General features: G+C 49.4%; 1 protein-coding gene across 19 annotated transcripts in view; it reads right to left on the bottom strand.

Moving 5' to 3' along the window:
* Positions 1-16,885, bottom strand: part of SLIT3 (slit guidance ligand 3) — a 914,676-nt gene that overhangs the window by 116,767 nt on the left and 781,024 nt on the right. For all 19 annotated transcript variants that reach the window (XM_085001790.1, XM_085001791.1, XM_085001793.1 and 16 more), the window contains 2 exons: positions 10,938-11,009; positions 6,782-6,853 (listed from right to left, as the gene is read on the bottom strand). In XM_085001790.1, coding sequence (XP_084857916.1) covers positions 6,782-6,853; positions 10,938-11,009 — 144 coding nt within the window. The remainder of the gene's footprint in view (positions 1-6,781; positions 6,854-10,937; positions 11,010-16,885) is intronic.

Below are 16,885 nucleotides of genomic sequence, written 5' to 3'. Positions count from 1 at the left end.
AAGGCTACGCCTCCTTCTTAAGTCGTGTTTCTCTGGAAAGACCAAAAGCATATCCCAAACCCCAGAGGACAAGAAAGAGTGTAGCAGTCCCTTCCTGGTGGGCAAGTGAGTCCCTCCGGGAAAGACCATAAGATGGGAAGACGGCACAGGCTCCTGCCACGTGGGTGCTTCACAGAGCCTCTTTTCTTCCAGGGAGGCTGGGGAGTCGGTTTCTGTTTCATAAGCACTCAGCTGCATGCACAGCAGGGACAGGATGCTACCAACAACCCCGTGGCAGAGTCATTTCTCAAGGATGGGTTCCAAAGGCTTTTCATTCTCAAAAGTTCTCTGTGTGCACCTGTGAGCACCATCCACTTTTTTTTTTTTTTTCTTTAGGGATGTACCTGGGGCATATGGAAGTTCCCAGCCTAGGGGTCAAATCTGAGCTGCAGCTGCCAGCCTATATCACAGCCACAGCAAAGTCAGATCTGAACCAGCATCTGTGACCTACACTGACCCTACACCACAGCTCACGGCAACACCAGATCCTTAACCCACTGAGCAGGGCCAGGGATCGGACCCGTGCCCTCATGGATACTAGTCAGGTTCATTACCACTGAGCTACAATGGGAACTCCTCACCTACCCTAAAGCCTCGGTGTAAGCCATGAGTGGGGGTGCCATTTAGGGGAGCCCTTTTGGAGCCCTGATTAAGCTGCAGTATTTAATCACCGCCCTTTCTCTTATTATTATTATTTTTTTTAATTTTAGGAAAAACCCTCTGCCATCCTGAATTTCTCTGTCCATTAATTGTCATAAGAACCACTCTCTTGCCTTGGAATAAACATGCTCTCATCCTTCCCATATGAAATGTGGGGGATTTACTTTGACCTTTAGCCACCTCTTGAGGTGATACTCACATGAGGTCAAGGAGCTCTGACCTTGCCCAGTATCTTCTCTGAGCCTGGGAAGAGGTGCTCTGGACCATTCATACAAGGAAAGAGGGGATGCTCTCCAAGTCCCTGGGGGCAGAGATGACTTTTTCTCCCTCCTGATAATGACTGCACTGCTGGTCATGGGTTGCAGCGGGTTGTCATGGTGACTCAAACTGCTAGTGCAAAGCGGGATGGCCTGTCTGAAAATAGGACCTCCTCTGATGCCACAGACACAGGAGGGTGGGAGGAAGAGGCTGCAGGCAACTGGGCTTTCCTAAGGCAATGAGGGAAGCTGAGATGCTGAGATGGGATGTGGGGAGCCATCAGCTGCTCTTGGGAGATCAAGGGCCTCACTAGTGTGACCTGGCTTGGCCCTTCCCTCCTCAACAGCTGCTAGGGCGGCTCTTGACTGTCTTATTGCTACCTGGTTACTGATCAGTCCTTTAAGAGGGAGAAACCGTTCCCTCGATGACCAAAGAATGGAATGATTGCAGAATTCAGGTCTCCGTAAGAGCTTTCTTTGGGCAGCTGCAGATACACAGCAGAGGGAAGAATTCTTCCCTTAAGAATTCATCACAGGGAGTTCCTTCTGTGGCTCAGCAGTAATGAACCCGACTAGTATCTATGAGGACGTGGATTCGATCCCTGACCCTACTCAGTGGTTTAAGGATCCGGTGTTGCCGTCAGCTGCAATGTAGATGGCAGATGTGGCTCAGATCTGCTGTGGCTGTGGCCAGCAGGTACAGCTCTGATTTGACCCCTAGCCTGGGAACCTCCATATGCCACAGGTCCACCCCCCAACCCCCAAAAAAGAATGCCTCACAAAATCAGTCTGCTTCTATTGCTGGGGAGAATTCTTGTCATCTCACCTAAGCCCAGTCTTTAAAAACAAGCAGTTTCTTGACTGCCCTTGCACAGGGCTCAATGCAAACTTTAGCGGGGTCAGAGCGATGAACCAGAGGAAGTTCCATGGGAGACAGCAGCTCGTGACTTAGACTGAGGCATAAGAGGAGGAGCTGATTAACCATCACTTCCATGGTAGCTCCTCCCTGGCTTGAGCCAAGGAATTCTCGTTTTGTGTATCACAAAACGAGCTCTGCAGGTCAGCCCATGACTGGGTCAGATGAGGGCATCTCTGGCGTGGACTCTAGATTCAGACTGCCAGGGTTCCAATGCTCCAGCACTTACATGCTGAGAGACAACGACCCGGTTACCTAACCTCTCAGTTGCTCCGTTTCCACATCTGTAGAAAGGGCCTCTCAACAATGCCTTCCTCTGAGCATGGCTGTAAAGGTTTGATGCGATGATGTGTATGAAACTGCTTAGCTCAGGTTCTGGAGCATATCAAGTATTGGACAAAATGGTAGCTGTTATTACTAGTAGCACTAGTTATACCTGTGAAACAGCTGGTGAGGGAAAGTGAGTTACAGGGAGGGAAGTTCTGCTCATCGCCTTGCCACTGGCAGGTGGCTTGGAAAACTGCAAGATCCTCAAATGGTCTTGTCTGCCTTCCAAGAAAATCAAACAACAGGTGGCTGGGTTGTCTTAACCTATTCCAGCCCCAAGACAGTCTGGTTTGGGTTAAGACGTCCTGGAGCTGGCTTAACATCGACCAGGGCCAGCAGTTCTATGAAAACTTCCATCTCACATGACTGCCTGCCCCACCTGAGTGCCTTTCCCTCGCCTGTCATGCAATCAGTGAGCACTAACTGAATGCGCTGACTCCCCGGGGGGGGGGGGGAGGGCGGAGAGGGTGCTGTGCTGCTGCCCAGTAGACGAATGACAGCTCTAGAGACACACTAGCTACTTGTGTCCCTTGCCTGGGGGAGGACTGACCTCTGAGCTACAAGGTGACATGTCTGAGGGCACCTGGCTGGCTACACATGTACGATCACCATCTACACACACATCTCAGGAGCCCAGGAGCCCAGGGGTGGGTAGAAGCTAAGTGTTTCCCCTGTTTCTGGTGGGAAAGGGGGTGGATGGAACCTGGGAGAAGAGGACAGGTTACTTCTCAGGTGATCCAGCTGCTGCCAGCCTCAGAGTTGGGAGCACATGCCCTATGGATGCTGAGATGTCCCCATGTGCGCTATTTCAGTTCTCCACTGTTCAGGAAGGCGTCTCTAAACACATTTCTTGCCCACATGGGCACCTGACTGGCTTCCCAGCAGCCTATTTTAAGGAGCGAAGCTGGCAGACTACCTTGGGTCCCCCAAAGGTAATAAGAGTTGTTGCTAATAAATAACAAATGTGTGTTTATACACCGAAATTATGCAGGAACTGAATCTGTTGAGGATTAATTACAGGGAGACATACTGGCTCTTTTCAAAGGCTTGAAGACTATGAGAAGAGACTTTTCTGAGTTTCCCAGAAGCCATTACTGAGGTTAGGATTAGAAAGAGCATCCTGACCGTCTCACTATATCCAGAGGACTTATCACAGAAACCCGCAGCAAGCCAGCAGTAGGAAGAGTTGTCCAAGAGTGCAGGGGACAGGTTTGCACCACAGATAGGTGACTGTCCTCCAGGACCTCAAGATTTTGGAGCCCCCAGATCTCCCAAACCCTGTCCCCTCAATGTCAGCTTTACAGGAGCTGACATTGAGGGGACAGGGTTTGGGGGTTCTTCCCAGAGCTGCTGGAAACTCTGAAAACTGAGACTTTTCTACTCTTGGTGCTGGCCACCTGCCAGAACAAACAGAGTAAGAGAAGGACCCAGGAGGGCTGGGCAAGTGTGGGTAGGACAGCTGAAGAGCTTAGAAAAACTGGTGAGGGGGCAGGGGGCAGGGGAGCAGGCAGGACTACCAACCACAGTGCACCTGCTTTATGGCTGGCAACATCATGACAAGTGTCAGAAAGGAAACATTCAAGATGACTTTGGGTGGCAGAGGTAGCTTGGCTTTGTGATGTACTAATACTCTGCAAGACGGAGAGAGGAGAAAAAGCACAACCCCCTTGCAAAAAGCTCAAAGGAGAGGAAATTTCCCAGACTACCAGGGTATTCTAATCAGAGCCTTCTTATCGGAGTGTCTCCAGTCTAACAAGGAGAAATCCAATCTACCGCAGGCCAAACGCTAAATTAGATCTTATCAGGACCTGCTTTCTAACTGCTCAACAGCAGGTCAAAGCCCAGGGACGGCTACAGTTGCTGGTTCTTTCTGGGAAGGGAGCTGGCCTGAGATGTGTCAACTCTGGCTCTCAAGAGAAAGGGAGATACTTTGTCTTTATTCTCAGCGACCCAACTCCATCTGCTCAAACTGGTGAAATTCACCTGAGCTGCCTTCCTGGGACCTGTTCAAAGTCCTGTTAGTCTAGTCATCGCACGACTGCTGTCAGCTCCAAGCTGGGATATGTTTCCTTTTTAAAACACATGCGTTGGAGTTCCTGCTGTGGCGCAACAGGATTGACAGCATCTCTGTTGTGCCAGGACACAGGTTCAATCCCCAGCCCGGCATAGCGGGTTAAAGGATCTATGGCGTAGGTCGCAACTGCAGCTCGGATCTGACCCCTGGCCTGGGAACTCCATATGCCATGGGGCAGCCAAAAAAGAAAAACCAAAAAAAAAAAAAGAATAAAAAAACCCCCATGCATTTATGGAATCTTTGCCACATGCCCTGCACTACATGAGGCACTTTGCTATAGATTATGTTTCTCTTTAATGCTTCAAGGTAAAGGCACATACCTTTCCACACCAAAACACAGATTATGAAAGAATATTCACCCCAGCCCAGTGCAATACAACACCTCCACATCTGCCTCCAGGCCATGCTGTTGCTGCTCTTCTTGCAAGGGATTAATAGCTACAGTTAACCGGCCTTATGGTGGCAGTTATAACTTAACAGTTTCGTTTCTTTGCTACAAGCAAAGAAGGCCATCTGTGAAACCCCCAGCTCCCTACAGAGCCCTGGAGTGTCATGCTAACAAATAGCCACAAAGACCCACTGAGGATTTTGACCTTTGAACATGAATATGTACCCAGAGATACACAGAGTGAGACAGACATGGAGACAGAGAAGGGCAGGGCTGGGTGGAAAGGATGCAGAGGCAAAGATACAGAATTTTCTTTCTCAGCTTCTTTGAAACAAGCCTGACTACCTCGGTGATGGATGCGCTGCCTGGAAACTAGCTGGGCATCTCATCCAGACATGATTCACATTCTTTTTTTTTTTTTTTTTTTTGGTCTTTTTAGGGCTGTATCAGTGACATATGGAAGGTCTCAGGCTGGGGGTCGAATTGGAGCTGTAGCTGCTGATCTACGCCACGGCCACAGCAACACAGGATCCAAGCCATGTCTGTGACCTACACCACAGCTCACGGCAATGCCAGATCCTGAACCCACCAAACGAGGCATCAGACCTGCATCCTCATGGATACTAGCTGGGTTCCTTACCACTCAGCCATGATGGGAACTCCCTGATGCACATTCTTGTATTATCTTAGGAGAAGCTGTCTGCAGTTGAGTCTTATAGGACATGAGAAGAGTAGGAAGTAAAGATGTGAGAAGTAAAAGCTCAAAGAAAAGTCTCACTTCCTTTTTCTGGAAGAGTCTTTGGGCATCAGCACGTGGGATGCGTTGTTGCCCACCTTCTTGCATCCTCCCTTGCTCCCAGCCACCCACCCATCCCGAGACGAGACTTGACGCTGTCTGCAAGCTCACACTCAGCTTCTCGTAACTGCACACGGGAAGCAGGGAGGCCCCTTCCTGACTGCCTGTGACTCGAGGTGATTTTACAATAGCACACGTCTGCGCGCGCGCGCACGCACACACACACACACACACACACACACACACACGCATCGCTACTCAGATACACGCCTCTGAGAACATACATCTTGGGCTCTTCAGAGGGCTGGGAACCTTCTGAGCCACAGGGCCATATAAGCTCTACTCCAGCTTCCACACTTATTTTGCTGTATGACTGAGGGCAAGTTATTTACCTCTCTGAAACTTGGTATTCGCCATTGCTCACAGGAAACTACCAGTAGGAATTGTCATGGTCATTGAACAGACACGGACATGTCTGTGCATGGGTGTGCTGTGCATGCGCGCGCATGCCCGCGCACACACACACACACACACACACACACACTCTCTATACCCACAGTACATGTGTGTACCTCCTACGGCTACCTGATCACAAACCAGCAAACCAGAGATAATGGTCCCTGTTCATAAGATCTTAAAATACGGGATGAGCAAAACTCCTTTCCTTGCCTCTCCACATCAGAGTTCAATTATCTTCTTCAAACATTTAAGCTCAAATGACCAGGACGAAATAAATGCAGATAAATAATCCCTGAGCTTAAAATTCGAGGCAACAAATCTTCCTTTAAATTAAATAAACACGTCCCCTCTCAGCCATATCTTACTCAGCGAGAGTCACACCGGTGACTGATGACGCTCTTCTCGAATTATTTCACTACCTCACCCCTGCCCTTCTTCAAGGTCACATGTCTATCGGCAGCTCTGTTTCAGCTCTAGTATTGCAATACAACGCATGAATATTTTAGTTCCCTAAAATGTGAGCACACCCCTGCAAGATGCATCCCTTTGTAGGATTCAACTCTGGCTTAATTTCTAGACACTCCCCCTGCCCACCAAACCCGAGGTTACAGTGATTCATGCCTGGGCCAGGCTCCCCAGCTGAATCATCCAGGTTTGTTCACATGGACCTTAGCCTCCCCTGCCAACTCCCTGGCTCTCTTTCCACCAATGAGAGATGACAGAGGTGAGTGGTAGAAAAATTTTTTTTTTCCTTTTCATGAGCATAAAGTCAAAGGAAGACCTCTATAGAGCATAGTTCCAAGTTAGCCAGAAAGAGCCTGGAAATAGTTCCAGAGACACAATTAGTGACAAAGTTTCTACTCACAGCAGCTGCAGGGACACCAGCCCGTCGAACAGTCCCTTGGGAATCTCAGTGATCTTGTTGCCATAGAGCACCCTGGAAAAGAGGGGCGAGGACAGAAGTCACTGCGGATGAGAAGCCACTGGTACCCATTCACGAAGGCAGCCATCATCCCGGCCAACTCTAGGGGGCATCTCAGAGCATCGCCTTCCCCAGTCCGCCTCATCCCTTCTCCTCACTGAGACAGTGGGCTAGTGCCACGGTGGCGGGGGGGGGGGGGGTGGTCCTCGAGAGGCAGGCTGTCCGGGAGGCAAGGAGAAATGGGCTCCACCCTGTTTCACTCCTGGGCAGCCCAGCTCAATAAATAATCCACAATAGGAAGCCGCAGTCCCTCTGTAGTGTCTCCCGGAGCTGCTAATATGACTCACACCCCGGCAATAAATAAGACGTGTGGGATGCTGGCGGCCCTGTGCCTTCTTGGCTTCAATGGGTATTGATCAGGCTGAGCCCAGTCTATAGAACGTTTCCTTTTAATATCCTGTTGCATCCTAGGAATTCCTGAGCTGAGTCCTTTAATCATCCATCAAGACAGGGCTTTGGGTATCTGGGGTCCTATCCAGGTGGCGAAAGGACTGCTGAGTCAAGGACTGGCTCTTAGGAAAAAACTAGGGAGAAGGAACTGTCATCACGGTCACGGTGGCTTCTTTTTTCCTGTCCTCTGAGCTCCAGGAACCAAGGAACTCTGAATTCTGTTACCTTTCTCTCTTTCAGCCTACAGCGTCCCTCACTCTGCATCTTTAATTCCAGGTTGGTCTCTGGTGATTTGCGAGCCTTGGGGAAGGAATCTGCTGGGTCTGCCCCTCCAGCCTGGCACCCAGTGGGTGCGGCACAGGCAGAGGGGACACTGCTGGCCTCTCTCCGCTCTCAACCATGGCACAGACTTTGCTGATCTCTTGGGTCCAGGCTCCTCCAAGATGGAGGGAGCGAACTTAGCGAAGAAGGATTTTTTAAAAAAATTCCCTCTTGAGCCTTGGAGTGCACTGAATAAACACCAAGGGCCAATCCCCTCTCGGATTGCAAATCTGGACTGTGATGTACCTTTGAGGAGGCACAATATTAGGATGAGGAGATGGTAAATGGGGGTGATAAACCCAACCCCCCATTTCCCAGACACCACCAGGAGGGAGGTGTGAGCGCCCCGCTCAGCCTGCGGGCGTGTTTCATTAATGTTTCAACAAATTAATGACTAAATAAAAGTCAGCATGATGGCTCAGGCTTACATTTGTAATTCATATGAACGTCCCACTGCTCACTGAGCCAAATGCACGGTCTGCTGTCTCGGCTGGTGTCAGAACCTCCAGTGCAACAGAAGCTGGCTGGGTGGCGGGGCTGGTTGAGAAGAGTCCTTGAATCAAGCGTGCGTCCATATGGGACGTCTCTACGTCTCAGTGGGTCATAACCACTCTCCGGCAGGCTGAAGCGGGCTGGGGCTCCACTTCGGAGAGTCTGGGTGTAGACCTGCCTGGCTTTGCCCCCACATCTTTTCTTGACGGCCTCTTCCCACCTTGCAGTTCTGGGCTCAAACATCTCTTTCTTGGGAAGCTTCTCTCAAATATGCTAGTTAAGGTTTTTTGTTTTTTTGTTTTTCGTTTTTTGTCTTTTTAGGGCTGCACCCGTGGCATAAGGAGGTTCCCTGCAGCATAAGGAGGTTCCCAGGCTAGATCCTAGCTGCGTCTGTGACCTACACCACAGCTCATGGCAACGTTGAATCCTTAATCCACTGAGCAAGGCTGGGGCTCGAACCTGCGTTTGCATGGATGCTAGTCAGATTTGTTTCCGCTGAGCCATGATGGGAGCTCCTAGTTTAAGGTTTTTGTGTGTTTGTTTATTTTACCACCTGTCACCCTATTTCTATCTCTTCATCCCTTTTCATTGTGTCATGTTACTTACTTCGACATTTATTTATTTTAAATGTTTTCTATGCCTCCTCCACCAGCTCCCTTGAGTATAGTTTCCAGGAGTGTAGTGACATCATGTGACGTGCTCATGGCTGGGCCAGAGCTGGAAACTGAACAAGGTCTAGCACAATACATACGGATGGAAAGAGTGCAGGAGCAGGTGTGGGGTAGAGTCTTTCCCACCCTTTACTTTGGCCACTCCTGACTTTAGATGGGGTGTGTTTGTGTTCAAAGCCCCATGCGGCCAAGGGTCCTGTCTGCCCACTTCACTGCTACGTTCTCAGTGCCTATAAGGCAACTCAGTACACAGTAGGCATCTACTGAGAGGATGAATGCATCCACGGGGGGGGGTGAGAAGCACTTCACATCAACAACACCCCAGTATATTTCAGAATTGGCTAGCGGCCTGTCAACTTCCTGTCTGGCAACCAGATTTTGCATTTCTTTTCCTGCAAGGCAGGGGGCATCTCCCTGTCATGGACCGTTCCCAGATCCCAGCAGAGAGAAGCCAGCCAAGGGGACCAGGGGAGCGGGGGGCAGGGATGGGATCCCGGTGGCAGACGGCCACGCTCCCTTCTCCTTTGTGATCTTCAGCACAATAAGCAGACACTAATCTCACACACAATCCTGTCTTTGATGTCCCGGCCAGATGTTCTACCCGATAAACGAAACTAATTTACTCTGCCAGCAGCAGGCAACAGCTGAATCAAGAGACTTCCCTGTCTTTAGCCCCTTCCCAGTGGGACGGGGCCAAGGGGGCGGGCATGTGTATCTTGGTACCTGGCCACTCATCAATTAAACAAACAGGTTGCAAAGAGAGACAAAGCATGGCCGGCTTCCCTCTGAGTATCGTCATTTTTCCCCCGGGGTGGGCAGGTCACCAAATAATATCAACTGAGGATACCTCTGTTGTATCTTATGTGACACATTTCACGTTATCTCAGGAGGCAGCAGAGCATGGGTTCTAGAGTTAGACTGCTTGGGTCAAAATCCTGCCTCTCTCACTTGTTACCGCGGATGGTGAATAAGTTACATTTCTTTTCTTTCTTTCTTTTTAGGGCTGCACCTGCAGCATATGGAAGTTCCCAGGCTAGGGGTGGAATCAGAGCTGCAGCTGCCAGCCTGTACCACAGCCACAGCAACTCCGGGTCCAAGCTGCATCTGACAGGTACACCACGGTTTGCGGCAATGCCAGGTCCTTAGCCCACAGATGGAGGCCAGGGATCGAACCCACATCCCTGCGGACACTATGTTGGGTTCTTAACCAGCTGAGTCACAGTTGGAACTCACAAGTTACATTTCTTTATTGAACAGATTTTTTTTTTTTTTTTGTGGCAAAAATATCTATGTGCCAGGTACTGTTTGAAGTGCCAGAGATTCAGCCGGGGTCAAGAGAGTAAAAACACCTGTCTGCGTGGAGCTTAGATCAACCAATTTCTTCAACCATTAAAGAGAGGCGAGGATAGATTCTGTATTTTAGGTCCTTGTGAGGATAAAACTTGCAAGCCTCCTAGAGGAGTGCCTGGTGCACAGTAAGTGCTCAATAAATACTGCCTTTGCTGTTGTTACTGTAATCATGAATGTGTATCAGGCAGGAAGGGTGCCACCATCCCCAGGGGGAGTCACCGGCAAAATCAGGACACAGCTCCGTGCCTTCCTGCCCCCCAGGGTCTCTGAGCCCCCGGGGGGTACGGCTTCGGTTCCATCTATTCGGCTGCTCTAGGGTTTCAAAATCAAAGAAAGCAGAGGCTTCTAGGATGGGGTGGATGCTTTCTCAGAACAATAGCCAGGAAGTCGGTTTGGAGAAAAAGTCTAAAATCAGAGGAAGGAAATAGCTCCTCCCTGGACAAGGCCTCACGCACTGGGAAAATGCACACATGATAATAACCATACATTCTAGTTCTCCTCTGTCTCCCCAGACAGTGCTGCCGAGGCGTGTGTGATGGGAGGGGGGGGCTGTGTGGTTAGAAGGGAAGATGCATTCGAATTAGAAGCCAATAACTGGGAAGGCTGCCGGGCACTTAATCAATAAAAATAATGCATTTGGGTTGTAGAAATATTCCCCGAGATCAATTTCCCCCGAAGAAATATTTGTTTCTTTTACCAGGTTGCCACAAGTGTGTAAGGGAACATAAAACCTTGATAAACACCTCCTGAAAAATACGGATGCCTTCCTCTCCCATCCCCACCCCCGCCCCCCTGCGACCCGGCTCCCCACTTACAGGGACGTGAGCGATTTCAGACCCTGGAAGGCATCTGCGGCGATGTCCGAGATCTGATTCTTGCTGATGTCTCTGAAAACATGAATGGGAGAGATCTGAGAACACAGCTCAAAGGTGGTCGTTCCTAGGTGTGGACCACGCATTTCAGGTGTGCAAAATGGGGATGAGGATGAATTTCATCGCTCGTGCAATTTATTCATTACGTGGGAGCGGGGGCTTCAAGATCATTCATTTCAAGTGCCTCATGATGAAATCACTATATTTGTGTCACTCTTCTTGGCTTTCAACAAAAGCCGGCCCACGGCACCTTCACTTTGCCAAATAGCTATGCACGTGTGAGCCATCGCTTTGCAGGTAGGAAATGGCACCCAGTCGGAAGGGTGCCTTCCTGTAGGTCACAGAACCAAGCAATTATAGCAAAACCAAGCAGAAGCCAGCCTCGCCCAAACACAGCCCAGGGTTCCTGTAGGCTTCATTTCCTTGCCTCATGCCTTGGCCAATGCGTATGCTTTTCCCTAAGAATCCTGAGTCATTTCACCTCGCCAGTGACTTTGCCTCCTTGACCTGAATGGAGTTTTTGAGCGGTGATTTAAGTGTCTGGTTCAGTGCCCCTTCCAGGCCGGGTGATGTAAACACATCATGAGCTTCTCATGGGCTGGCTTGGGGACGTGGGCTTCCTGCTGGCGGTGCTCCTCAGACAGGGCCAAGTCCAGGTCAGTGACAACCAAGGCTCTGGGAGACCGTGAGTGGGAAGGATGCTGTGTTTGAGAAGCAGCTAACCGGGCCTCAATGGTGCAGAGGTATCTGCGACCTGGAGGCTGCTCATCCCTCTGCAGCAGGCGGATGACTTCTGAGCACCTGCCTCCTGTTCTTGCTAACCACACTTCCCCGTGGGACAAGACCCCTGTGAAGAGTCATTATATAGATATTTTGTGTTTTATATTTACACTATAATGTTCAAAATGCAAGTCCAACATTTTAATATTTGTCAGTTTGCTTTTACAAAGCTAAATCCTAAATTACTAAAAAGAAAACAAACAAAAAGAAAAGGGAGTCATTAGCTCAGGAAGGTCTCTGCTCTTCCATCCCCGGAAGGGGAGTCCTCCAATTTTTAGCTACAATGAACTTCCGGTTCCTTTTATTTAACAAAATAAATCAATGGGTCTTTGCTTTCACACAGAAGAGGGGGAGCTGGGGTCTTGGAGGGTCAGTAAGGAGGAGACAAGAAGAAAGCACATCTTAGCAGATTCTTAAGCAACTGCCTCCAGCGAGGCCAGATTGCCCCAGCCCCCTGCCTCTTAAAAGTCCAGGACTGGTGTGCGTGCGTGCGTGCGTGCGTGTGTGTGCGTGTGTGTGTGCATGTGTCTATTTCTCTCCTCCTTCTAATAGGCTTCAAAAGGGCTGCCCGGCAGTCTTTGCCTCGGCCTCTGCTCCCTTCCCTCCCTGTTTCCAGGGCCTGGGAGTTGAAAGATACTTCACAGGTTAAGGTTTCTTAGGCACAGCTGTTGAGCTTATCCCTTTAGCTGGCGGGATCGCCTCTAACAAATCCACAGATCGTGCTCGCAAACTTGTCAGCTTACACTGGGCTTTTCTTCAGAGCTCCATTTTTGTATAAGGGTCTTAACAAGCAAATGCCCCGGATTATCCTAATCTTGCTCGCCCTTGGCGTGGCTGCCTAGCACGGCATTTCAGGCAAGCGTGCAGGGTCCGCGCTCAGATCGCACTAGTGAGAGCGTCTGTTTTTCTTTTTCTTTTTTCTTCTTTGCTGACATCCCTAAGGTCCTTAGACTTCTACCATGCACGAAGAAGTTCTGTGACCAGTGGGGAAGCCCTCTGCTTTAGCCTTGTCAGGGCAAACTGGTTTTCAGGTCATGACTTAGACTTTTGGATTCACTCTTTTCTAAGGGGAGATGTTTCGTGGTTGGGAAATGCAGGCGAGTGGAAACGGGAGAAGAGATAGTTTAGCTGGAAACTGACCCTGGTGGCCACTTCCTCTTAGTTCTTAATTCTGCAGGAAGGAAACAACAGCTCTGAGAGGTGAAGGACCTTGAGCCACCAGTGACCTGACACAGCAGTTTGGGTACAGTGCTGGCATCTCAAGCCTCCTTTCTATTTCACTATGATGGGTGCAGAAGGTGGTGGCACTGGGCAGGAAGGCAGTCTGGGGAAGGCTTCAGTGCCCACCCATCTCTGTGCCTAACCCCTCCTGGTCCGTATCAGACCTGACCCCAGGAGTCTAGTTTGTCCTTGATGACCAGTGGTTCTTAAGCCTCCCTAGGGTGTTTATTATTATATTATTTTGCTTTTCAGGGCCACACCTGTGGCATACGGAAGTTCCCAGGCTAAAGGTTGAATGAGAGCTGCATGCTGGCCTATGCCACAGCCACATCAATGCCATAGCAATGCTGGATCCGAGCCTCATCTGCAACCTACACCACACTCACAGCAACACTGGATCCTTAACCTACTGAGTGAGCCCAGGGATAAAACCCGAGTCCTCATGGATACTAGTGGGGTTCGTTATTGCTGAGCCACAACAGGAACGCCTCTAGGGTGTTTGTAGAAATGCACCACAGAGAATCTGATTTGGCCTGCTGGGATCTGGAGTTAGAAATCTGCATATGCAACAGATTTCTGGGTGATTCCCAGGCAGGTGGTCCCTGGGTCCTACTTTACACCCCAGCATTTCAGAATCTGGTTGGTCTCCAACCGACTCCAAACCCCTGGGTCTTATAAACTGGATGGAGAGGGAGTGAGTGGCCTTGGCAGACCGTTCAGAACAAGGGGTGTGAATTCCACGTCTATGAGGGTTAAGTGGGGAATATAAGCGTGAGGTAACAGGAATTGGTGTAACTTGGGGAATATTGCTTTACTCAAGAGTGTGGGGTAAAAGAACTCAACACACATTTTTTTTTTTTAATGGCCACACCTGTGGCACAGGGAAGTTCCTGGGTCAGGGACTGAATCCCAGCCACAGCTGCAACCTATGCCACAGCTGTGGCAACAGTGGGTCGTTAACCCATGGTGCCACAGAGGGAACTCCAACACTTTGAAAGTTTGGCCTTCAAGGGTCACTCTCCCTGTTCTTTTTTTTTTTTTTTTGCTTTTTAGGGCCACACCTGCAGCATATGGAGGTTCCCAGACTAGGGGTCAAATTGGAGCTACAGCTGTTGGCCTACGCCACAGCCATAGCAACGCCAGACCGGAGCCTTGTCTGTGACCTACACTGAAGCTCATGGCAATGCCGGATCCTTAACCCACTGATGGAGGCCAGGGATTGAATGTGGATCCTAGTTGGGTTCATTATTGCTGAGCCACGATGGGAACCCCCTGTTAGCCAACCGTATTAGATGGGGGATCCTCTCTAGCGCCTCCCACTTTCTCTACAAATGGCTTCTCTACCTTGATACTAGTTTTTACCTGGAAGTATTTTTTTTTTTTTTTGACACTAAACTGACTACTAGAAATTCATTCTAGTCAAGGACAAAGCTATTCATTCAGGGAACATTCTTTTTGGTTTTTTTTTTGTTTTTGTTTATGTCACTGGAGATGAGAGGAGGGTGTGGGTCACTCACCACTGAGGGAAAACTTCTTTCTGTGCTAATATATTAGAGATAAAATGGCCACATAACTAAGGTGGAATTCACACTTAGGGTGTTAAAATCTGTTTGCACAAGGACCCTACTTCTCCCAAGCACTTGCACTTCAGGCTGGGTTTCTTTTCTTTTTTTAAAATTTTTCTTTTTCTTTTTTCAGTCTGGGTTTCTGAAGTTCTGTTAGCTGGAAACATTTTTAAGTGGTCTCTCTTCCCTGCCACCATCCCCTTGAAGCGGGGCGGGGAGGACATCATAATAAATATCAAGAGCATCAAAAGTGATCAAAAATTAAATTCACTTCCCAGGCCATGGCTGAGAGGGTCTTATGAATTTTGAATGCACAGATCATGGCAACTCCAATGGGCTGGCGAAAGGACAGTAAAACACAGCCACGCTCTAAATTACCTGGACTTCACAAAAAATTAGAGCAGTAACTTAAATCATGCAAGAGCTATAGGTTGGGGCAGTGACTGAACTTGTCATTTTTCACTGAAATTACTATCTGGCTGCATAATCAAGCTGGGCTTTAAAAATGAATTTGGTCGGGGGAGGGGGTGGGTGCCCGGAGAGTGAGCTGGGGAAGCAGGACGAGCAGGAGATTAATGGCCCGAGGTTTTAAATATTAAGGCCTATATTTATACAGCTCCTCCAGCAGGAATGCTGCCAAGGGGAGGGACAAATACGTGCTTAGGGCTGGCGCATTATGTTGGCTTCTGCTTCTGGCCCTATACCAGGAGAAAATCTTGTTTGGTTTGGATTTCCAGGGAGATGGGAAGTTGGCTTTCTGAGATCTGAGGGTAAAGCCTACCAATGCCACTGTTTCGTGAGGGTGTTTATTTTTAACATGAAAGGAGCCAGCAGACACTTAACCTCTTTAACGTAGGTTCTCCTAGGGAAACCGATGAATCAGCCTCCAGCGGAGGGAACAAGACCAAGTCCATGCACGTTTCTACCTGCCCTCTCTCTCCTCTGTGGGGAGGCCAGAGAGTGCAAGCAAGAGCAATGAAAAGAGCATTGCGATTATTGGGCTGTAATAAGTGATGGGTTTTTTTTAGCCTGGAAAATGGACAAGAGTCTCCGTCTGAGGTTTTTAGTCTCCATGAAAGCAATGCTTGGACTGTTTTTAAATCTTTTTTTTTTTTTTTTTTTTATTTTATAAGGTTCTGTTTTGTTATGCATACATTTCTTTTTTTCAAATTTATTTTATTAATGTGGAGTTGATTCAAATGCTGTGTTAATTTCTACCGTACAACACACTGCTTCAGTTATCCAGATATGTACATTTCCTTTTCAAAATCTTTTCCATCATGGTTTATCACAGGATATGGCGTATGGTTCCCTGCGCTGTCCAGTAGGACCTTGGGGTTTATTTATCCTACCTGCAGTAGTCTGCATCTGCTAAGCCCAAACTCCCTCTCTACCTATTAGTCCTTTCTGAGTCCCGTCAGCCTCCCTTCAGAGCACCCCGCCCGCTCTGGGTGACTCTCAGAGCAGTGCTCAGGGAGGTCACGTGGTGGTGGCAGTCACGTGATGGGGATGCTGATGCTGCCGCCATAGCAGGGATGAGGGCAGAGAGGCTCGGAGGCTGTCAATGGTGCAGCCGTAAGGAAGGTACACCCTGGTGTGAGAGTCACCAGGTACGGATAGGACGCGGTGATGGCGTGATCCTGGATACGGTGGTAGTGGGGATGCTGGGGAGAATCACGGGTGAGGGAGGCTCCAAGGCGTCTTCACTCACTTGGAATAAAGTCCCCGCCAGGGTCTCAAGGGCCCACAGGATCTGACCCCGACTTGCCTCTCTAGCACGGCCCCCACCACTTTCCTCTCCACTCGCTCCCTGCCTCCTCACTGTGCTGCGAGCCACCCATGTGCCCTGCTGAGAGCTCCTCTAGACTCGCTTCCTTCCCTCACGGGCCAGCCCCCCGGAGGCCACCCCTCCATCACGCGCTAACCCCTTCCCTTCCTTAGTTTGACTTTCTGGTGCTGGTGAATGTCTGACATTTATTTATTTATGTTTTCTGTGCTCTCCCACTCGAACATGCAAGCCCCACGAGAGCAGACTTCGTTTTCCTTCGCCCTTGAGCCATAGATCCTAGCCCGGTTCTTCATACACACTGGACGGCGACTAGGAACTGGTTAGATGAGTGTGTGCACGGTGCTCGGGGGTGGTGGTGAGGGTGCTGTGCACTGATACAGGCAGGGCCCTTGTCACAGCTTTACTGAAATGCCTACTTTTGGCCCATATCCCCAAAGCCAGGGGACAATAAAAGGGTGAGATGGGTTTAGGCCAACCCAGGCTCATCTCCCATACAGATAATTTTTTTTTTTTTTTTGCTTTTTTTTAGGGCTGCA

This window comes from Sus scrofa, chromosome 16, assembly GCF_054392235.1.
Source record: "Sus scrofa isolate SSC_HxYL_T2T_F1_AM1 chromosome 16, Sscrofa_HxYL_maternal_Yorkshire_Landrace_v2.0, whole genome shotgun sequence".
In the NCBI taxonomy this organism is placed as follows: Eukaryota; Metazoa; Chordata; class Mammalia; order Artiodactyla; family Suidae; genus Sus; species Sus scrofa.
The sequence above is the reverse complement of the archived record's forward strand: the minus strand, read 5'-3'. Positions and strand labels throughout refer to the sequence as shown.